The sequence below is a fragment of the Mandrillus leucophaeus genome, unplaced genomic scaffold (assembly GCF_000951045.1).
Source record: "Mandrillus leucophaeus isolate KB7577 unplaced genomic scaffold, Mleu.le_1.0 Scaffold70, whole genome shotgun sequence".
NCBI lineage: Eukaryota > Metazoa > Chordata > Mammalia > Primates > Cercopithecidae > Mandrillus > Mandrillus leucophaeus.
This window is the reverse complement of record NW_012107586.1, coordinates 782,236-803,846: the sequence shown is the minus strand read 5'-3', so window position 1 is coordinate 803,846 and position 21,611 is coordinate 782,236. Positions and strand designations below refer to the sequence as shown.

Genomic DNA, 21,611 nt, shown 5'->3' with positions numbered 1-21,611 from the left:
GCAACCTCTGCCTCGCCAGTTCAATCGATTCTCCTGCCTCAGCCTCTCAAGTAGCTGGGATTACAGGCATGTGTCACCACACCTCGCTAATTTTTGTATTTTTAGTAGAGATGGGGTTTTGCCATGTTGGCCATGCTGGTCTTGAACTCCTGACTTCAGGTGATCCACCTGCCTCAGCCTCCCAAAATGTTGGGATCACAGGTGTGAGCCACCGCGCCTGGCCCTATCTTTCAAAATTTGAGACTGTGATTGGCAGTCTGACCTGTACATCATCACTCTAGGGCTGGAGCCCCTCCCTAGCTGGGTGGGTTCCTGCTGCTGAACCCCAATTTGGGGACTAGCACTTTGCTTCCTGTTGCAAGATTTCCTTAGTGCCAACTTCTGAGCATCCCATATTGACATCTTAACATTTTGTGTTTCCTTCCACCCCAGGCCTTTGAAGTTGCTGTTTCCTTTGCCTGCAACTCTGTTCCTGTTTTTCCACTTAAAGGTGGAAAAACCTTTAAGAAGAGGTGCTCCAGCACCTCTTCTTCGTGACGCCTACCTGACGCCTGCCTTCGTGAGGGTTTTCTCTTAGCAGCTTGCATATGTTCTCACGGCCTCCTGAGCTCCCCCTTAATGGCACTTATCACAATTTTTATTTTATAGTCATATGATCATTCATTAATGTGTTTCCCATACTAGTGAGGTCCAAGGGCAGGGATGATGTCTGTTTTGCTCACAATTTTATTGAGCCCTGTGATTAGCATGTAGTCAGTGCTTTATACATATTACTAGATGAAGTGAATAGCTTCGGTATGACCCTACCTGTCCTTCCCACCGAATTCCCGAATTCAACTGGGGGTTACAGAATTAACTGGGGCTGTGTGCAGGCATGCCCCAGATGTGATGCTCTGTCACTAATCTCTGTAAGTCTACACCCAGGTACCACCTTATAAGGCATAAATCATAAAACAAATGTACAAAACGGGACTGCTGAAATTCTCACTCAACATTCTGTCTTGTTTATTGAAAGTCTTTGGGTATGCGTATTTATTACTTACTTTTCCTGGTGTAAGGAATTTTATAGCTATTATATATCATTGTACTCCAAGTTTACTGTGCTTCCTTGAACTCAGAGCCAGTCAAACGTTCATTCCTTCCTGTTAATCGTTTTCTTTTAATCACACAAGAATTCTATTCCTGGCTGGGCACAGTGACTCACCCCTATAATCACAGCACTTTGGGAGGCCGAGATGGACAGATCACTTAAGGCCAAGAGTTCAAGACCAGCCTGAGCAACATGGTGAAACCCTGTCTTTACGAAAAATACAAGAATTAGCCGGGCGTGGTGGCAGGCGCCTGTAATCCCTGCTACTCGGTAGGCTGAGGCAGGAGAATCACTTGAACCTGAGAGGTAGAGGTTGTAGTAAGCTGAGGTTGTGCCACTGCACTCCAGCCTGGGTGACAAAGTGAGACTTTGTTTCAAAGCAAAAAAAAAAAAAAAAAGAATTGGATTTCCTTTGTTGTCTTAGCTTCTGGGGTACTCAGTGCTGAATTTCATATTTAACTGTAGTAATTACCTCTGCTCAGGTACATCTGTTCTCTGTTCTTTTTAAAGTGATTTATTTGTATTTTTGATTTGTTTTTACTGCTCTATTGTGTTATGCTTAATTATTAAAGACAATTCAGACCTTTTTGACAATATATTTGTATATTACATTGTATAAGTTTTAGTTGATATTGTATGTTGCATGCATATGATATATAACATTATATATATTATAAAACCCCAATCTTTCCTTTTTTTATACAACAGTGATAGCAATCCGTATTCCTCATTTGGAGCAACTCTGGCGAGGGATGATGAGAAGAATTTATGGAGTATGCCCCATGATGTGTCCCACACAGAGGCAGATGACGACAGAACCCTGTACAATTTGATAGTCATTCGTAATCAGCAGGCCAAAGACTCAGAGGTGAGCACCTTTTGAAGTCTTGCTGTGTGCAGATGATGCTGTATAGCAAAAAAATAGTAATTCCTGAGAAGTTCAGCTTGAAATAACAAAAAGAATGAAGGATGAGATGTTTGAAATGAAGGGCAGGTATTTCAGCAGCATATATTATCACTGGTTGCTAATTATAGCTAGTCTTGATTGACCTGCTTGATACAGAGATAAGGCTCATTTCTAATTCCTACCTTAATGGCACAAGGCATTAAGGCAATGCTGTTGAAGTGTGTGAAGATAGTTTGCCATCTTAAATGGCTTACCCCGTCCATCTCTAATCTTTCCAGTTGTTTACTAAGCCACAGTTACTTGCTTCAGACTGAAGTTTGAAGGGTACTTTGCCTTATCACTAATTTTGAATTAGTGAAGCCTGAATTAGTTTTTTTCCCCTTGTTTAAAGATCCTTAAATTGTGCATATTGATCAGACAGCAGTGGATCCACTATATATTCGAGATTCTTCTTGTGATAAGGCTTGAACCCTCGCAATAACTCTAAATCCAAAGTGATTAATTTAAGAACACTAGAATATTAAAAAGGAGAGAACTCTGTAAGTTAAGGGAAAACAGCAAAGAGGATCGTAGTCTTTTTCTCCTTTCTTTCAAAAGTCATGTTTGAGTTAGGTTTTCCGACTTCTGTGTTCATCAGCTAGCTCTGAGGAGGAAGCTGTACTAAATATACACTCCATGCTTCTTTGTATAGAGGAATTGAACAGGGTAGGGAACCTTATAGTTGGGTTTAGTATGTATGTTGGCAGCGGGGGGCGGGTGGAGGTGCTGTGGAGCTCGTCTTTTCCTTATCGAGGTTTCTTTATTTTTGGTAATTAATTGCTATCTCCACCCCCCCCCAAAAAAAACATATTTTAGCAGGAGGTGATAAACTTTTAGAAGTGCCATGTGTCCCAGTCCTTTTATTCTGATGTGACTTGGATGCATTGGAGGGGTTAGAGATGCGGATCACAGGGCCGGGGAAGGGCCTGCAGTTGCTTCTGCTCTCGAGGCCTAGGGAAGGGTGGACTGGGACTCCTTCAGTGGCTGCTGTGTAGCATCCCACTAGTGACTGAGCACCCACTACCTCTGGCTGCCCATGTCCCCAGCAAAATCCCCTCTGTGATGGGCAATGCTGAAGGCAAGTCATAAAGCCTGCTGCTGCCAAGAACTGCATTCCCTGGCTGCCCTTTCTGAGCGTATAATTGGGAATGTGTGGCCTTGTTTTCTCTTTAGTGGAAAGAACAAATTCTTACACTCCTGTATTACATTAACCAGCTAAAGTTTTCGCTGGTGAAAACAGTCAGTTCTTCTCTTTTCTTCCTCTTCTTCCCTGACTCTGCCCAAAGCAGTAAGAGCAATATGGAAATAATGTATAGTGTCTCTCTCCCTTTCTCTCTTTCTGTCTCTCTCACCAGGCCCCACGCAAATGTGCAAGGGGCTGGAAAAGGTATTTGGCCTGAATTTGGCAGCTCTCCCTGGAGGAGCTCCCACCTTTCTGCTCACTTATCTTTACTTTTCAAAAGACAGCAGAGGCAACATGAACTACAAAGCCCCTCGAAAAGCACAGCTTCTAAAGTGGCCCATTGTGTCTTTTTTGTGTGATCCTTGGGCCTGGTGTGATGGGTCTTCCAGAAGCCACCGCCTTCGCCTCCACCTCCTCCTCCTCCTCCTTCTTCCTCTTCCTCTCCTTCTTCCTCTTCTCCCTCTTTTTTTAAAAAATTATATTTTAAGTTCTGGTATACATGTGCAGAACGTGCAGGTTTGTTACATAGGTATACACGTGCCATGGTGGTTTACTCACCCATCAATTGTGATTGCTCAATCACAGACCCAGGTCTGTGATGTTCCTCTCCCTGTGTCCCTGTGTTCTCATAGTTCAGCTCCCACTTATGAGTGAGAACATGTGGTGTTTGGTTTTCTGTTCCTGTGTTAGTTTGCTGAGAATGATGATTTCCATCATTCTCGAGAGCAGAGGCAACTGAGAATGATGGAAACCATCATTCATCCATGCCCCTGCAAAGGACATGAACTCATTCATTTTTATGGCTGCATAGTATTCCATGGTGTATATGTGCCACATTTTCTTTATGCAGTCTATCATTGATGGGCATTTCGGTTGGTTCCAAGTCTTTGCTTTTGTGAACAGTGCTGCATTAAACATACGTGTGCATTTGAGATACGTTCCATCAATACCTAGTTTATTGAGAGTTTTTAGCATGAAACGATGTTAAATGTTATCAAAGGCCTTTTCTGCATCTATTGAGATAATCATGTGGTTTTTGTCATTGGTTCTGTTTATGTGATGGATTACGTTTATTGATTTGCATGTGTTGAATCAGCCTTGCATCCCAGGGATGAAACTGACTTGATTGTGGTGAATAAGCTTTTTGATGTGCTGCTGGATTTGGTTTGCCAGTATTTTATTGAGGATTTTCACATTGATGTTCATCAGGGATATTGGCCTGAACTTTTCTTTTTTTGTTGTGTCTCTGCCAGGTTTTGGTATCAGGATGATACTGGCCTCATAAAATGAGTTAGGGAAGATTCCCTCTTTTTCTATTGATTGGAATAGTTTCAGAAGGAATGGTACCAGCTCCTCTTTGTACCTCTGGTAGAATTTGGCTGTGAATCCGTCTGGTCCTGGGCTTTTTTTTGTTGGTAGGCTATTAATTACTGCCTCAATTTCAGAACTTGTTATTGATCTATTCAGGGATTCAACTTCTTCCTGATTTAGTCTTGGGAGGGTGTGTGCGTCCTGGAATTTATCCATTTCTTCTAGATTTTCTAGTTTATTTGCATAGAGGTGTTTATAGTATTCTCTGATGGGTGGTTTGTATTTTTGTGGGATCAGTGGTGATCTCAGCTTTATTATTTTTTATTGTGTCTATTTGATTCTTCTCTTTTTTCTTCTTTATTAGTCTGGCTAGCGGTCTATCTATTTTGTTAATCTTTTCAAAAAACCAGCTCCTGGATTCATTGATTTTTTTTTGAAGGTTTTTTCGTGTCTCTACCTCCTTCAGTTCTGCTCTGATCTTAGTTATTTCTTGTCTTCTGCTAGCTTTTGAATTTGTTTGCTCTTGCTTCTCTAGTTTTTTAATTGTGAGGTTAGGGTGTCAATTTTAGGTCTTTCCTGCTTTCTCCTAGGCACATTTAGTGCTATAAATTTCCCTCCAAACACTGCTTTAGCTGAGTCCCAGAGATTCCGGTACGTTGTGTCTTTGTTTTCATTGGTTTCAAAGAACTTATTTGTCTCTGCCTTAATTTTGTTATTTACCCAGTAGTCATTAAAGAGCAGGTTGTTGAGTTTCCATGTAGTTGTGTGGTTTTGAGTGAGTTTACTAATCCTGAGTTCTAATTTGATTGCACTGTGGTCTGAGAGACTGTTATTATTTCTGTTCGTTTGCATTTGCTGAGGAGTGTTTTACTTCCGAGTATGTGGTCAGTTTTAGAATAAGTGTGATGTAGTGCTGATAAGAATGTATATTCTGTTGATTTGGGGTGGAGAGTTCTGTAGATATCTATTAGGTCTGCTTGCTCCAGAGCTGAGTTCAAGTCCTGGATATCCTTGTTAATTTTCTGTCTTGTTGATCTGTCTAATATTGACAGTGGGGTGTTAAAGTCTCCCATTATTGTGTGAGAATCTAAGTCTCTTTGTATGTCTCTAGGCACTTGCTTTATGAATCTGGGTGCTCCTGTATTGGGTGCACATATATTTAGGATGGTTAGCTCTTCTTGTTGCATTGACCCCTTTACCATTGTGTAATTCCCTTCCTTGTCTTTTTTGATCTTTTTTCCTTTAAAGTTTGTTTTGTCAGAGACAAGGTTTGCAATCCCTGCTTTTTTTGCTTTCCATTTGCTTTGTAGATCTTCCTCCATCCCTTTATTTTGAGCCTATATGTGTCTTTGCACATAAGATGGGTCTCCTGAATATAACACACTGATGGGTCTTGACTCTTTATCCAATTTGCCAGTCCGTGTTTTTTAATTGGGGCATTTAGCCTATTTACATTTAAGGTTAATATTGCTTTCTGTGAATTTGATCCTGTCATTATGATACTAGCTGGCATTTTGCCTGTTAGTCGATGCAGTTTCTTCATAGTGTTGATGGTCTTTACAATTTGGTATGTTTTTGCAGTGACTGGTACCGGTTTTTCCTTTCCATATTTAGTGCTTCCTTCAGGAGCTCTTGTAAGGCAGCCCTGGTGGTGACAAAATCTCAGCATTTGCTTGTCTGTAAAGGATTGTATTTCTCCTTCACTTATGAAGCTTATTTTGGCTGGATATGAAATTCTGGGTTGAAAATTCTTTTCTTTCAGAATGTTGAATATTGGCCCCCACTCTCTTCTGGCTTGTGGGGTTTCTGCAGAGAGATCTGCTGTTGGTCTGATGGGCTTCCCTTTGTGGGTAACCCGACCTTTCTCTCTGGCTGCCCTTAACATTTTTTTCTTCATTTCCACCTTGGTGAATCTTACAATTATGTGTCTTGGGGTTGCTCTTCTCGTGGAATTTCTTTGTGGTGTTCTCTGTATTTCCTGAATTTGAATGTTGGCCTGTCTTGCTAGGTTGGAGAAGTTCTCCTGGATAATATCCTGCAGAGTGTTTTCCAACTTGGTTCCATTCTCCCTGTCACTTTCAGGTACACTAGTCAAACGTAGATTTGGTCTTTTCACATAGTGCCGTATTTCTTGGAGGTTTTCTTTACTCCTTTTCCTTCTTTTTTCTCTAATCTTGTCTTCATGCTTTATTTCGTTTAGTTGATCTTCAATCTCTGATATCCTTTATTTTGCTTGATCGATTTGGCTATTGATACTTGTGTATGCTTCATGAAGTTCTTGTTCTGTGTTTTTCAGCTCCATCAGGTCATTTATGTTCTTCGCTAAACTGGTTACACTAGTTAGCAATTCCTGTATCCTTTTTTCAGGTTCTTAGCTTCCTTGCATTGGGTTAGAACATGCTTCTTTAGGTCGGAAAAGTTTGTTATTACCCACTTTCTTAGGTCTTCGTCTGTCAATTTGTCAAACTGATTCGCTGTCCAGTTTTGTTCCCTGCTAGCAAGGAGTTGGGATCCTTTGGAGGAGAAGAGGCATTCTGGTTTTTGGACTTTCCAGCCTTTTTGCACTGGTTTTACTCATCTTCGTGGATTTATCTACCTTTGGTCTGTGATATTGGTGACCTGTGGATGGGGTTTTTGTGTGGATGCCCTTTTTGTTCATGTTGATGCTATTCATGTTGATGCCATTCCTTTCTGTTTGTTAGTTTTCCTTCTAACAGTCAGGCCTCTCTGCTGCAGGTCTGCTGGAGTTTGCTGGAGGTCCACTCCAGACCTATTTGCCTGGGTATCACCAGCGAAGGCTGTAGAACAGCAAAGATTGCTGCCTGTTCCTTCCTCTGGAAGTTTTGTCCCAGAGGGGCACCAGCCAGATGCCATCAGGGGCTCTCCTGTATGAGGTATCCATTGACCCCTGCTGGGAGGTGTCTCCCAGTCAGGAGGCAGAGGGGTCAGGGACCCACTTGAGGAGGCAGTCTGTCCCTTAGCAGAGCTCGAGCACCGTGCTGGGAGATCCACTGCTCTTTTCAGAGCCAGCAGGCAGGAACGTTTAAGTCTTCTGAAGCTGTGCCCATAGCCACCCCTTCCCCCAGGTGCTCTGTCCCAGGGAGATGAGAGTTTTATCTATAAGCCCCTGAATGGGGCTGCTGCCTTTCTTTCAGAGAGGCCCTCCCCAGAGACGAGGAATCCAGAGAGGCAGTCTGGCTACAGCGGCTTTGCTGAACAGTGGTGGGCACCACCCAGTTCAAACTTCCCAGCGGCTTTGTGTACACTGTGAGGGAAAAACCGCCTACCTAAGCCTCAGTAATGGCAGACGTCCCTCCCCCAACCAAGCTCAAGCATCCCAAGTTGCTTTCAGACTGCTGTGCTGGCAGCGAGAATTTCAAGCCAGTGGATCTTAGCTTGTTGGGCTCTGTGGGAGTGGGATCTGCTGAGCCAGACCCTTTGGTTTCCTGGCTTCAGTGCCTTTCCAGGGGAGTGAACGGTTCTGTCTTGCTGGTGTTCTACTGCCACTGGGGTATGAAAAAAAACTCCTGCAGCTAGCTCGGTGTCTGCCCAAATGGCCACCTTGTTTTGTGCTTGAAACCCAGGGCCCTGGTGTTATAGGCACCCAAGGGAATCTCCTGGTCTGTGGGTTGCGAAGTCCGTGTTAAAAGCATAGTATCTGGACTGGAGAGCACCCTTCCTCACAGCACAATCCCTCACATCTTCCCTTGGCTAAGAGAGGGAGTTCCCTGATCCCTTGCTTTTCTCTGGTGAGGCAACACCCCACCCTGCTTCAGCTTGCCCTCTGTGGGCTGCAACAACTGTCTAACCAGTCCCAATGAGATAAGCCAGGTACCTCAGTTGGAAATGCAGAAATCACCTGTCTTCTGCATTGATCTCGTTGTGAGCTGCAGACTGGATATGTTCCTATTCGGCAGTCTTGAAAGAACCTCTTCCTCTTGCCTAAGAAATGAATTCAGGCTCAACTGTAGAGGAACAGGAACTCTGTTTCCAAAACAGGCACTCAAATAAATACCATGAAGATGTGATGATAATTATGCATGAAATGATTCGAAATAACCCTTTTCATCGTGCTTCCTTTATTTATTTTTATTTATTTTTAGTTTTTATTTTGAGACAGAGTTTCACTCTTGTTGCCCAGGCTGGAGTGCAATGGTGTGATCTCAGCTCACTGCAACCTCCATCTCGTGGTTTCAAGTGATTCTCCTGCCTCAGCCTCCAGAATAACTGGGATTACAGGCATGTGCCAGCACACCCAGCTAATTTTTGATTAACTATCGGCTAATTTTTGTATTTTTAGTGGAGATAGGGCTTCACCATGTTGGTCCAGCTGGTCTTGAACTCCTGACCTCATGTGATCTACCTGCCTAGGCCTCCCAAAGTGCTGGAGTTACAGGTGTGAGCCACTGTGCCCATCCACTGTCTTCCTTTACATGTGTAACAGTAATGTAGTTTTCAAAAGTTGCTTATGTTGCCAGATGTGGTGGCTCATACCTGTAATCCCAGCACTTTGGGAGGCTGAGGTGGGTGGATGATGAGGTCTGGAGTTTGAGACCAGCCAGACCAACATGGTGAAACCCTATCTCTACTAAAAATGCAAAAATTAACCTGGCGTGATGGTGCTCGCCTGTAATTCCAGCTACTCAGCAGGCTGAGGCAGGAGAATCGCTTGAACCTGGGAGGCAGAGGTTGCAGTGAGCCAGGATCGTACCACTGCACTCTAGCCTGGGAGAGAAAGCGAGACTTTGTCTAAAAAAAAAAAAAAAAAAAAAAAGTTGCTTATGTTTTCTTCTAAATTGTTGAAATTCATTTTCCCTACAGATTGGATCATATATTATGAACTGTTCTGTACTTTGCTTTTTTCCCACTTAATATATTTTGGACATACTTGCATTTTAATATGCTTAGATTTACTTTTTTGCTTTAGGTGACTCTCTAGTATTCTCTTGCATGGATTCACCATCATTTATTCAACCAGTTCCTATTGATATTTAGGTTGATTTAATGTTTTTCCTGTTGAAAGCAATGTTGTAGTGGACATCCATATATATTTGTATGACTTTCCATAGTTTTTTCAGTAGAATTGTTGTATCAAAGTATGCACATTTGAAATGTTGGAATTGTGACAATGCTTCATGTATTAGTCTGTTCTCATGCTGCTAGTAAAGACATATCCAAGACTGGATAATTTATAAAGGAAGGAGGTTTAATTAATACACAGTTCCTCATGGCTGACGAGGCCTCACAATCATGGCAGAAGGCAAAGGAGGAGCAAAGTCATGTCTTACATGGCAGCAGGCAAGACAACTTGTGCAGGGGAACTCCTATTTATAAACCATTAGATCTTGTGAGACTTACTCACTACTACGGGAACAGTATGGGGGAAACTACCCCCATGATTCAATTATCTCCACCTGACCCTGCCCTTGACATATAGGGATTATTACAATCCAAGGTGAGATTTGGGTGGGCACACAGCCAGACCATATCACTTCATTCTTGCGAAACTAGGGAAAACACTTCAAGATGGAGAACAGAGATTGCAACCTCAGATCTCTCCAGGGACTAGGCAGTAACATCAGTAAGGGAAGTGGGCACCCCCTGCCCTTCACCTCGCATATTGAATGGCATTGGAAACTCATACTGCTTTTAATGGGAGCAGCTGTTAACTCTAGATAGCTGCTTGCCATGTTGAGAATGTGAACCCACTCACCATGTTGAGAATGTGGGCCCACAAATACTGAAATTTTTAATTTTTCAAAAGAAGCTGAAAATCCAAATTTTCAAATAAAATGTCAAGATTTTAAAATAACTCCATTAGAAAATATGTCAGCTAACTAAAATATGTTTTCTTTCCAGTAGGAGATAGCTTAAAATAAAATAAAATAAAATAAAATATGCCTATGGGCTATTGATATGTAAAGATGTTTATAGCAAGGACTACTACTACTTATGATTATTGTTGTTTTGTCCAAGATAATTGAAAACTGAATTCACCATTGATTTAGAAGGTGAAAGTGGGAAGCTAGAGGGGGGTTGTTTTTAACATTGAATGAGTTCCATATTTATTACTATTGCTTATTTTCTTTTCCACACAGGATAAAATTGTTACAGATTTTAATTTAAAAAAAGGATTTTGGTTTTGGAGGAAAATCAAATTTCACTTACTAAGGAACAAGGAACCCTAGATATATTTTGCATGATACAATTTAGAAGCTCAAGAAAGGTATTAAGAAGAATGGAACATAATATTTTTCCTTGAGTAGCAACAGCACAAAAGACCTAGAAATGTCCATATTTGGAATTCTCTAAATGATGAAAAATAATTTCAAGACAGTGTATGTATTATCTGCATTCCCCTTGGAATCTGAAGCTGGTAGAGGAAGGACCACAAATAATTAAGGCTAAATTTACAGTATTCCAAATTGAAAAAAAGTCAGGAGAAAATATACATATAGAAGAGCAAATAATGAAACAAAGGCATGAGCTTGAAGTCAGTTGGTGTCAAAAAATACAAAACAACATTATTTAAATCTCATAGACAGAATCCACTCTCATTTACATAAGCCTTCTGGAGCTGATGGAAAACAGACCTTCAGCAGAAGAAATGATGCATTTTCAAACCTCTAAGTAGTGGAAAAATTATTGCTCTTATCGTTGAATGATGCCATAAAGTACATTATGTTTGCCTAAGAAGTAGTAAACAGCCTCAAAGTCATGTCCCTAAATTATCCTTATGTTCATTTTCATTAAAGTAGTTGTACTTTATGTAACACGCTCTGCTCTAGGGAGCTTAATAATTGTTAATGAAATATGGATACAACTTATTATTTATCTAATAATTATAATCATACTGAGTGAACTTATTCTCTAAGATATTAATAATAATGAAAATGGTGCCAGGCACTGTTCTAACCACTTTGCCTATATTAACTGTGTCCTCTTTAACAACAACTCACTGAAGCAGACACCATTATTATTTCCATTTTAAGCAACTTTTCCAAGGGCACACAGCTGCTAAGTTTGGATGCAGGATTTTAATCTGGCTTTGTGGCTCCAGAGATATATAATGAGTATCAGGATTGAAATGGAGAGAAAGGAACAGATATTGTTTGTGATTCAATACAGATTTCAAAATGTATAAGCCAAGTCTGCTCATAAGCCTGTCTCTGTGTCTTGTTTGTGCCAGTGAGTATGAAAGGGATTTTCATGTCAGTGGGATGACAGCTACGTTTGGTCTGAGGATGGTGACCATGTTTCAGGAAGTGCTTCCAGGCACAACACACATGTTTCCCAACTTATGCTTTTCCATGGTGATTGCCACTAGTTAAGACTTATTTTCCGGGCTTCTGTTTGATTACCTCCAAAATCTTTCATTCTACTTTGTTCCATCCCTTCTTCACTTTGTTTAGTGTTCTCTGACCTATTTTAGTGCCTGTTTCTATGGTTTGGCAGTTCCTTTAGGAGTTTGTACGTAGCTTTAACATTTTGACTCTGCTAAAAAAAGCCTTAATTTTTATTTTTATTTTATCTTATTTTTTTGGTGACAAGGTCTTGTTCTGTTGCCCAGGCTACAGCATGAGGGGCAATCATAGCTCACGATAGCCTCGACCTCCTGGCCTACAGCAATCCTTCTGCCTTGGCCTCCCACAGCATTGGGATTACAGGCATGAGCCACCGTGACTGGCTGCTTTTACATTTTTGATTAAGGAGATATATGCTAACTAATACGGTTTGGCTGTGTCCCCACTCAAATCTCACCTTGAATTCCCACATGTTGTGGGACGGACATGGTGGGAGCTAATTGAATCATGGGGGCAAATCTTTCCCATGCTGTTCTCCTGATAGTGAATGAGTGTCATGAGATCTGATGGTTTTAAAAAGAGGAGTTTTCCTGCACAAGTTTTGCTTCTTAGCCTGCTGCCATCCATCTAAGATGTGACTTGCTCCTCCCTGCCTTCTGCCATTATTGTGAGGCTTCCCCAGCCGTGTGAAATGGTAAGTCCAATTAAACCTCTTTCTTTTGTAAATTTCTCAGTCTGGGGTATGTCTTTATCAGCAGCATGAAAATGGACTAATACACTGACTATCAGATCATTCTCATAAACCCTTTCTAGTACTGTTTTGGTTCAAAAATAGGTGATGTTTATTTGGCATAATGAGTGACAGAAATTCTACGCTTATCCTTTAAGGCTATTAAGTAATTGTATGCTCACAAATGCATATCCCTCTCATGACATGTGTCTGCCTGCTTGTCATTCATCAGCAGGAACCACATGGTCATCAGATGCTTGTGTGGCTGGAGTGATCTCTGAAAACCACACTTGGCCAAACCCCCTGGGAGCAGCTAAATTTTATTTTTTTTAAAACTACAGAGGCAATACTTCCTAAATACATACAAGTATTACGTATCAACTAAAAATAAAAGTGAAAAATTAATACTACAGAGGCAGACACATAAATGATCCTCGTTTATAATGTATTTGTCCCCAGTACATCAAGACTACCTGCTAGGGTGTTGCCAGACATTGTAAACAGTTCCTTAAAAATGTTGAAGATAGGAACAGACCTTCCCAGCGGCTCTCTCCAATGTCTGGGTCATACACTTAGCCTATCATATCCCTAATACAAAAAGAGGCAACAAAGCAGAGTTGATTGGAATATTTGGTGGGAGAAACAGGGAAATGGGTGTTGAATTGATCGTGTACCAGCCACAGAATGCTTAAGCACTCAGAAACCCAGATATTCCAGTTTGGCTCTGTAAAACTGTGTCTCAACATGTCCCCAAGAATTGGACAAAGCCCACTCTTTCGGGGCCATCTGATTTCTCCAGAAGTGGGTGAACATTGGCTACATTTAGAGATAGGACTGCAAGTTTTACCCCAGCCATGGAGGAGCAAAATAACTGGAAAATGGAAGCGATTCTGTAGATAATTTTGGGATCCTCCGAAGGCCTCTTTCTTTGAGGTCCAGATTATCTGGATTATTGAATGCATTTGTTCTTTCTTTTACTTTGCTAGTGACTATTTGGGTTCAGAGGATTTGGGGCAGGGTGGAGGGAGAGAATAAACAAGCTTACTAGGATCTGAGAATCAAGGTTTCTTGCACTCTATGTTCTAGAGAATAATATTTGCAGAGTATTACCCTGTGTGCTAAGCAGCATGCTTCATGTTCTCCAGACAAATACTGAGTCCTCATGGTAACCCTATGAAAGAGGCATTTTGACTCAGATGATTAGAGACTTTGTCACTGGTACAAAGTGTTAGAGGAAATGACTGGGAAAATTGGGATCCCAGCTCAGTTCGGTGTGACCCAGAAACCTGCATGACTAGACACAGTACTCCAGGCTCTCCAGTGAGTTTAGAAAGAGCTCCAGTGGAACTTCTTTGGTCAAAGACAAAGTTACCAAGCGGATGTTGGCTTCCTACCTCGAGTAGACACTCTGGTCTGTGTTTGCTGATCATTACTCACCCTGTGTCAACTGATTCATGGAGTGACTGGTTTTGGTGTTGGTTTTGTATCTACCTGCTTTGGGCACTGCGTATCACGTGGCCCTGATGGTGTTGCGCCATTCAGTTACTAAAATCCACTGGATTATACCAGAAGACATTGTGTTCATCGGTCTGTGATGTTTCTACTCTTCGCTCATCCCCCTTCTCCTTTTTAAGGAAAATATAAGCATTTCTTTTGGTTAGCATTAAGAGAATCAGTGTTTCTTTCTTTCTTTCTTTTCTTTTCTTTCTCTCTCTCTCTCTCTTTCTTTCTTTCTTTTTTTTTTTGTGACAGAGTTTTGCTGTGACAGAGTTTTGCTCTTGTCATGCAGGCTGGAGTGCAATGGTGTGATCTTGGCTCACTGCAACTTCTGCCTCCCAGGTTCAAGTGATTCTCCTGTCTCAGCCTCCCAAGTAGCTGGGATTACAGGCATGCATCACCACATCTGGCTAATTTTTGCATTTTTAGTAGAGACAGGGTTTTGCCATATTGGTCAGGCTAGTCTCAAACTCCTGACCTCAGGTGATCCACTTGCCTCGATCTCCCAAGATGTTGGGATTACAGATTTGAGCCACCGCACCCGGCCAGTGTTTCTTACTAAGCAGGTAGCACATCAGTGCTCCATGTAAGTCAGAGAACTGACACAATAAATAGTGGCAAACCTGATGTATGCCAGGGAGCAATGTCATTAGCAATTCTGCAGGATGTGTGGTGGTGAAGAATGTGGTCTCTGGAATCAGACAGTTTGTGGATAAGAATCATACCTCTGCCATATTCTAACGAGATGACACTGAATAGTGGTTTAACCTTAGAGTGATTATACTATCTGTTGTCCAGTTTGGGACATACTCACCTAAGTTCTTAAGTAAGAGGAGAGGGGCTGCTAATATTAAGTATTCCAGGTCAAAAATATAAACTGGGACTGCCCTAGACAAGGGTCACCTTTCTTTTTTAATTTAAAATGTACATAACGAAAATTTCCTATTTTAATAATTTGTAAGTTAAGTGGTACAGTTTGGTGGCATTGAGTACATTCATATTTTTTGGCAACAATCACCACCATGCATCTCCAGAACTTTTTCATCTTCCCAAACTAAAACTCTGTGCACACTAGACAATAACTCCTCAGCTCCTGGCAACTTTCTACTTTCTTTCTCTATTAATTTGGCTACTTTAGGTACCTACTGTAAGTGGAATCATGCAGTATTTGCCCTTTCATAGCTAGCTCGCTTCACTTAGTGTAATATTTCCAAAGTTCATTCATACCATAGCAGCCGTCATAATTTCCTTCCTTTTTAAGGTGGAATCATATTCCATTGCATGTATATGCCACATGTGGTTTATTCATTCATCCATTAATGGACACTCAGGTTGCTTCTATGTTTTGGCTCTTGCGAGTAATGCTGTTGCAAACACGGATGTACAAATATCTGCTTGAGTCCCTGCTTTTGGTTCTTTTGGGCATATATCTAGAAGTGGAGTTGTTGGATCATACAGTAATTTATTTAATGAGTTATTAATTATTTAATTTAAGTAATTTATTTAATTTGTTAAATTTCTTGAGGAACTGAGATACTGTTTCCCACAGTATCTGTACCATTTTACATTTTCACCAGCAAGGTACAAGAGTTCCAGTTCCTCTACATCTTTGCCAACACTTGTTATTAATCTTCCCTTCCCTTCCCTTCCTTTCCCTTCCCTTCCCTTCCCTTCCCTTCCTTTCCCTTCCCCTCTCCTCCTCTCCCCTCCCCTCCCCTAACCTCCCTTCCCCTCCCCTCCCCTCCCTTCCTCTTCCCTTCCCTTCCTTTCCCTTTTCTTCTTTATTTAAGCCAGAGTCTTGCTTTGTTTCCCAGACTGGAGGGCAGTGGCATGATCTCAGCTCGCTGCAACCTCTACCTCCTGGGTTCAAGTGATTCTCCTGCCTCAGCCTCCCGAGTACCTTGGCCTCCCCAAGTGCTGGGATTACAGGCATGAGCCACTGTGCCCGGCCTCTATCACTTTTGTTAACCTCCAAATTGCTCATTGGAAAAATAGCTGACAGCTTCATACTGATCAGTTTTCACACCTGCATAAAGTAGATGCACTGAAACTGTGGGCCAGTCACAACCACTCAATGTCATCATGAGGGATGTAAACCTGGTAGAGGCTGATGTCTGGTGGAGACTCCCTCAAAACTGCTTGGCCATGGAAGGTAAAGGAAAGGACAGGAGACTGGGGAGCTTTTTGTAACTGAATTCTACTCTGTTTTCTCAGCATTCATATTCTAGGATGTGATGACCAGGCCTTCTTGTTTTACTCTTCTTTAGATCTAGTCTGTCCTCATTGACCTCCTTCCCCTGGAGCCCCAGAAAGATATATGAAGGCCAAGGGTAACGTAACTTGTGAGTCCTGACAGGTCAGTGAAATAGGAAGGATGGACAACAAATTGGGGCCCTCCAGGAGAATGCAGTGCCTGGAGGAAAAGGGCAGACACTGGCCAACTTTCTCCATATCCAGAACCTCGCTATCACACCAACACATTGCTGCACTTCTGTGTTTCCTGCGTATTGTGCTTGTGGTAGTCAAAATTTCTGGAAGGCCACCTATTAATTGGCAGGCATGTGCAGGATAATTTGCTGACAGAAATGGGCTCTTTCCATTAGTTTGTTATTACTTTTTTTCCACATCTTGCATATAACAACTGGACCTGAAAGGAAACTGAAACCATAAAGCTGCCTCAAAGGTTTTATTTTTAAAAACTCACAGTCAATGACATACATTTTGAAACACCAGGGATTAATACCAAGTCAAGCCTCCAGTGACCTACTCAGTATTGACTTTGGTTTTTCTTAGAGTGTCTGAGATCATCAGAGATGGCTGCCTGTCATACAGTCAAGGCACCTCCTATAAGCATTTGCTGGCTTCTCATAGCAGTCTTTTGAAATAAGCAAACTATTTTAAAAGAGAGTGAGTGAGAAACCCAAAGAGGTTAAGTGACTTTTCTCAGTAGTGCCCAAGCAGAAATGCACTTCTTACTTGGTGTCAATGCATTTACTATAAAGTGGAGAAGGAAAGCTACAAGGTTCAGTGAATTTAGGGCAGATAATTGAATACTTTTGTTTACCATTTATTATTATTATTATTATTTTTTGGGACGGAGTTTCGCTCTTGTTGCCCAGGCTGGAATGCAGTGGCAGGATCTCGGCTCACCGCAACCTCCGTCTCCCAGGTTCAAGTGATTCTCCTGCCTCAGCCTCCCGAGTAGTTGGGATTACAGTCTTGCACCACCATGCCTGGCTAATTTTGTACTTTTAGTGGAGACGGGGTTTCTCCATATTGGTCAGGCTGGTCTCGAACTGCCAACCTCAGGTGATCCACCTGCCTCGACCTTCCAAATTGCTGAGATTACAGGTGTGAGCCACCTCGCCTGGCCTATCTTTTATTTTAAATGTGAACAGGAATAAGCTTATAGGCATAGAACTTTGCAGGAAAAAAAATGTAAGATAACGTCCAGCTTATTTCACTCTTATGAAAACTCCAATGTGTGATTGTTATTTCAAAGGCATCTAGGCTATTGTCATACACAGGGCATGCTTTAACAAAAGCTCAAATTCTACCTGATATGTCCATTCATCAGTTAATTTTATTTAAAATGACGTGTCTCACATTAAATCAGGAAGCTTTGATTAGTAGAGTGTTGTCATTTCTTCATACACCTGAAAGGCTACTTTTTGTTTTGAGTCTTGATGGTAATTTTGGCCTAGGAAATTCCTTTCTGTTTTTCCTAGATTCCTCACCTCTCAAGTCAATGTGAGAACTGAGTGGTCGATATTGCCACACATTAGATTTTCTCCATCCGCCACCATATGGGCCCACTTCCAGTTTTGCATCTATTCTTAGCGTCAGCATGGTAGATGTGTGAGGAGGGAGGCTGGTCGATTGTTCATGCAAAGCTCACAGACTTGCAGTGCCATCGGTGTGGTGACTTCTGCTCTGATGATCAGCTGTGCAGGTCTCTGAACTTGATTGTTTTCAGGGCTAGGGCTGTTTGAACTTAGTGGGTGTATTAGTCAGCATCTTCTAGAGAAGCAGAACCAACAGGATGGAGAGAGAGAGAGAGAGAGAGATTTATTTTAAGGAATTGGCTCACGTGATTGTGGAGGCTTGGCAAGTTCAGAATCTGAAGGAAGCCAGCAGGCTGGAGACCCAGGGAAGAGTTGTAGTTCAAATCAAAAGGTAGTCTGCTGGCAGAATTCCTTCTTACTTGAAGGAGGTCACTCTTTGGTCTATTAAGGCCTTCAACTGATTAGATGAGGCCTGCCCACATCATGGAGTAAATGTGCTTTACTCAGAGTCCTCTGATTTAAACATTAATCTCACCCAAAAACACTTTCAGAGAAATATCAGAATAATATTTGACCAAATATCTTGGCACTGTGGCCCAGCTAAGTTGACACATAAAATTAACCATCACACAGGGTTTCACTAAGACTAACCAAATTCTCAAAAACTGCTGTATAAACCCACATGCATATAACCATCAGGTTGGACATAAACTTGACTGGTCAGTGCGGTCTCTCCCCTTTAACAGAATCTGTTAGGGAAGACAGTGAACATACAGGAAGGTGACTTGGTAAAAAGGAATCAGATAATAAGAAAAATGACAACTGACATTTATTTATTTATTTTATTATACTTTAAATTCTAGGGTACATATGCACAACATGTAGGTTTGTTACATAGGTATACACGTGCCATGTTGGTTTGCTGTACCGATTAACTCATCATTTACATTAGGTATTTCTCCTAATGCTATCCCTCTCCCTGACCCCCACCCCACAACAGGCCTTTGTCCAAATGTTCTCATTGTTCAATTCCCACCTATCAGTGAGAACATGTGGTGTTTGGTTTTCTGTCCTTGTGATAGTTTGCTCAGAATGATGGTTTCCACCTTCATCCATGTCCCCACAAAGGACATGAACTCATCCTTTTTTATGGCTGCATGGTATTCCATGGTATATATGTGCCACATTTTCTTAATCCACTCTATCATTGAAGAACATTTGGATTAGTTCCACGTCTTTGCTATTGTGAACAGTGCCACAATAAATATACATGTGCATGTGTCTTTATAGCAGCATGATTTATAATCCTTTGGCTATATACCCAGTAATGGGGTGGCTGAGTCAAATGGTATTTCTAGCTCTAGGTCCTTCAGGAATCACCACAATGTCTTCCACAACTAGTTTACCCTCCCACCAACAATTTAAAAGTGTTCCTATTTCTCCACATCCTCTCCAGCATCTGTTGTTTCCTGACTTTTTAATGGTTGCCATTCTAACTGGTGTGAGATGGTATCTCATTGTGGTTTTGATTTGCATTTCTCTGATGACCAGTGATGATGAGCATTTTTTCATGTGTCTGTTTGCTGCATAAATGTCTTCTTTTGAGAAATGTCTGTTCATATCCTTTGCCCACTTTTTGATGGGGTTGTTTGTGTTTTTTCTTGTAAACTTGTTTAAGTTCTTTATAGATTCTGGATATTAGCTCTTTGTCAGGTGGGTAGATTGCAAAAACTTTCTCCAATTCTGTAGGTTGCCTGTTCACTCTGATGGTAGTTTCTTTTGCTGTGCAGAAGCTCTTTAGTTTAATTAGATACCATTTGTCAATTTTGGCTTTGTTGCCATTGCTTTTGGTGTTTTAGTCATGAAATCTTTGCCCATGCCTATGTCCTGAATGGTATTGCCTAAGTTTTCTTCTAGGGTTTTTGTGGTTTTAGGTCTAACATTTGAGTCTTTAATCCATCTTGAATTAATTTTTGTATAAGGTGTAAGGAAGGGATCCACTTTCAGGTTCTACATATGACTAGCCAGTTTTCCCAGCACCATTTATTAAATAGAGACTTCTTTCCCCATTTCTTGTTTTTGTCAGGTTTGTCAAAGATCAGATGGTTGTAGATGTGTGGTGTTATTTCTGAGGGCTCTGTTCTGTTCCATTGGTCTATATCTCTGTTTTGGTACCAGTACCATGCTGTTTTGGTTGTGTAGCCTTATAGTATAGTTTGAAGTCAGGTAGCGTGATGCCTCCAACTTTGTTCTTTTTGCTTAGGATTGACTTGGCAATGCGGGCTCTTTTTTGGTTACATATGAACTTTAAAGTAGTTTTTTTCCAATTCTGTAAAGAAAGTAATTGGTAGCTTGATGGGGATAGCATTGAATCTATAAATTACCTTGGGCAGCGTGACCATTTTCACATTTATTCTTCCAATCCATGAGCATGGAAGGTTCTTCCATTTGTTTGTGTCCTCTTTTATTTCATTGACCAATGGTTTGTAGTTCTTCTTGAAGAGGTCCTTCACATCCCTTGTAAGTTGGATTCCTAGGTATTTTATTCTCTTTGTAGCAATTGTGAATGGAAATTCACTCATGATTTGGCTCTCTGTTTGTTAATGGTGTATAGGAATGCTTGTGATTTTTGCACATTGATTTTGTATCCTAGACTTTGCTGAAGTTGCTTATCATCTTAAGGAGATTTGGGACTGAGATGATGTGGTTTTCTAAATATACAATCATGTCATCTGTAAACAGGGACAATTTGACTTCCTCTTTTCCTAATTGAATACCCTTTATTTCTTTCTCTTGCCTGATTGTCCTGGCCAGAACTTCCAACGCTATGTTGAATAGGAGTGGTGAGAGAGGTGACAGTTTTCAAAGGGAATGCTTCCAGTTTTTGCCCATTCAATATGATATTGGCTGTGGGTTTGTCATAAATAGCTCTCACTATTTTGAGATATGTTCCATCAATACCTAGTTTATTGAGAGTTTTTAGCATGAAGGGCTGTTGAATTTTGTCAAAGGACTTTTCTGCATCTATTGAGATAATCATGTGCTTTTTGTCGATGGTTCTGTTTATGTGATGGATATGTTTATTGATTTGAGTATGTTGAACCAGCCTTGCATCCCAGGGATGAAGCTGACTTGATCATGGTGGATAAGCTTTTTGATGTGCTGCTGGATTCGGTTTGCCAGTATTTTATTGAGGATTTTCACATCGATGTTCATCAAGGATATTGGTTTAAAGTTGTGCCTGTGCCAGGCTTTGGTTTCAGGATGATGCTGGCCTCATAAAATGAGTTAGGGAGGATTCCCTCTTTTTCTATTGATTGGAATAATTTCAGAAGGAATGGTACCAGCTCCTCTTTGTACCTCTGGTAGAATTCAGCTGTTAATCTGTCTGGTTCTGGACTTTTTTTGGTTGGTAAGCTATTAATTATTGCCTCAATTTCAGAGCCTGTTAGTGGTCTATTCAGAGATTCAGTTTCTTCCTGGTTTAGTCTTGGGAGGGTGTATGTGTCCGTGAATTTATCCGTTTCTTCTAGATTTTCTAGTTTATTTGCATAGAGGTGTTTATAGTATTCTCTGATGGTAGTTTGTATTTCTGTGGGATAGGTGATGATATCCCCTTTATTATTTTTTATTGCGTCTATTTGATTCTTCTCTGTTTTCTTCTTTATTAGTCTTGCTAATGGTCTATCAATTTTGTTGATCTTTTCAAAAAACTAGCTCCTGGATTCATTGATTTTTTTTGAAGGGTTTTTTGTGTCTCTGTCT

General features: G+C 41.1%; 1 protein-coding gene across 1 annotated transcript in view; it reads left to right on the top strand.

Moving 5' to 3' along the window:
* The window catches only part of MREG (melanoregulin), an 80,938-nt gene that overhangs the window by 26,727 nt on the left and 32,600 nt on the right, over positions 1-21,611 (top strand). The window contains exon 2 of the mRNA XM_011964561.1: positions 1,799-1,958. Within this exon, the coding sequence (XP_011819951.1) occupies positions 1,799-1,958 (160 nt within the window). The remainder of the gene's footprint in view (positions 1-1,798; positions 1,959-21,611) is intronic.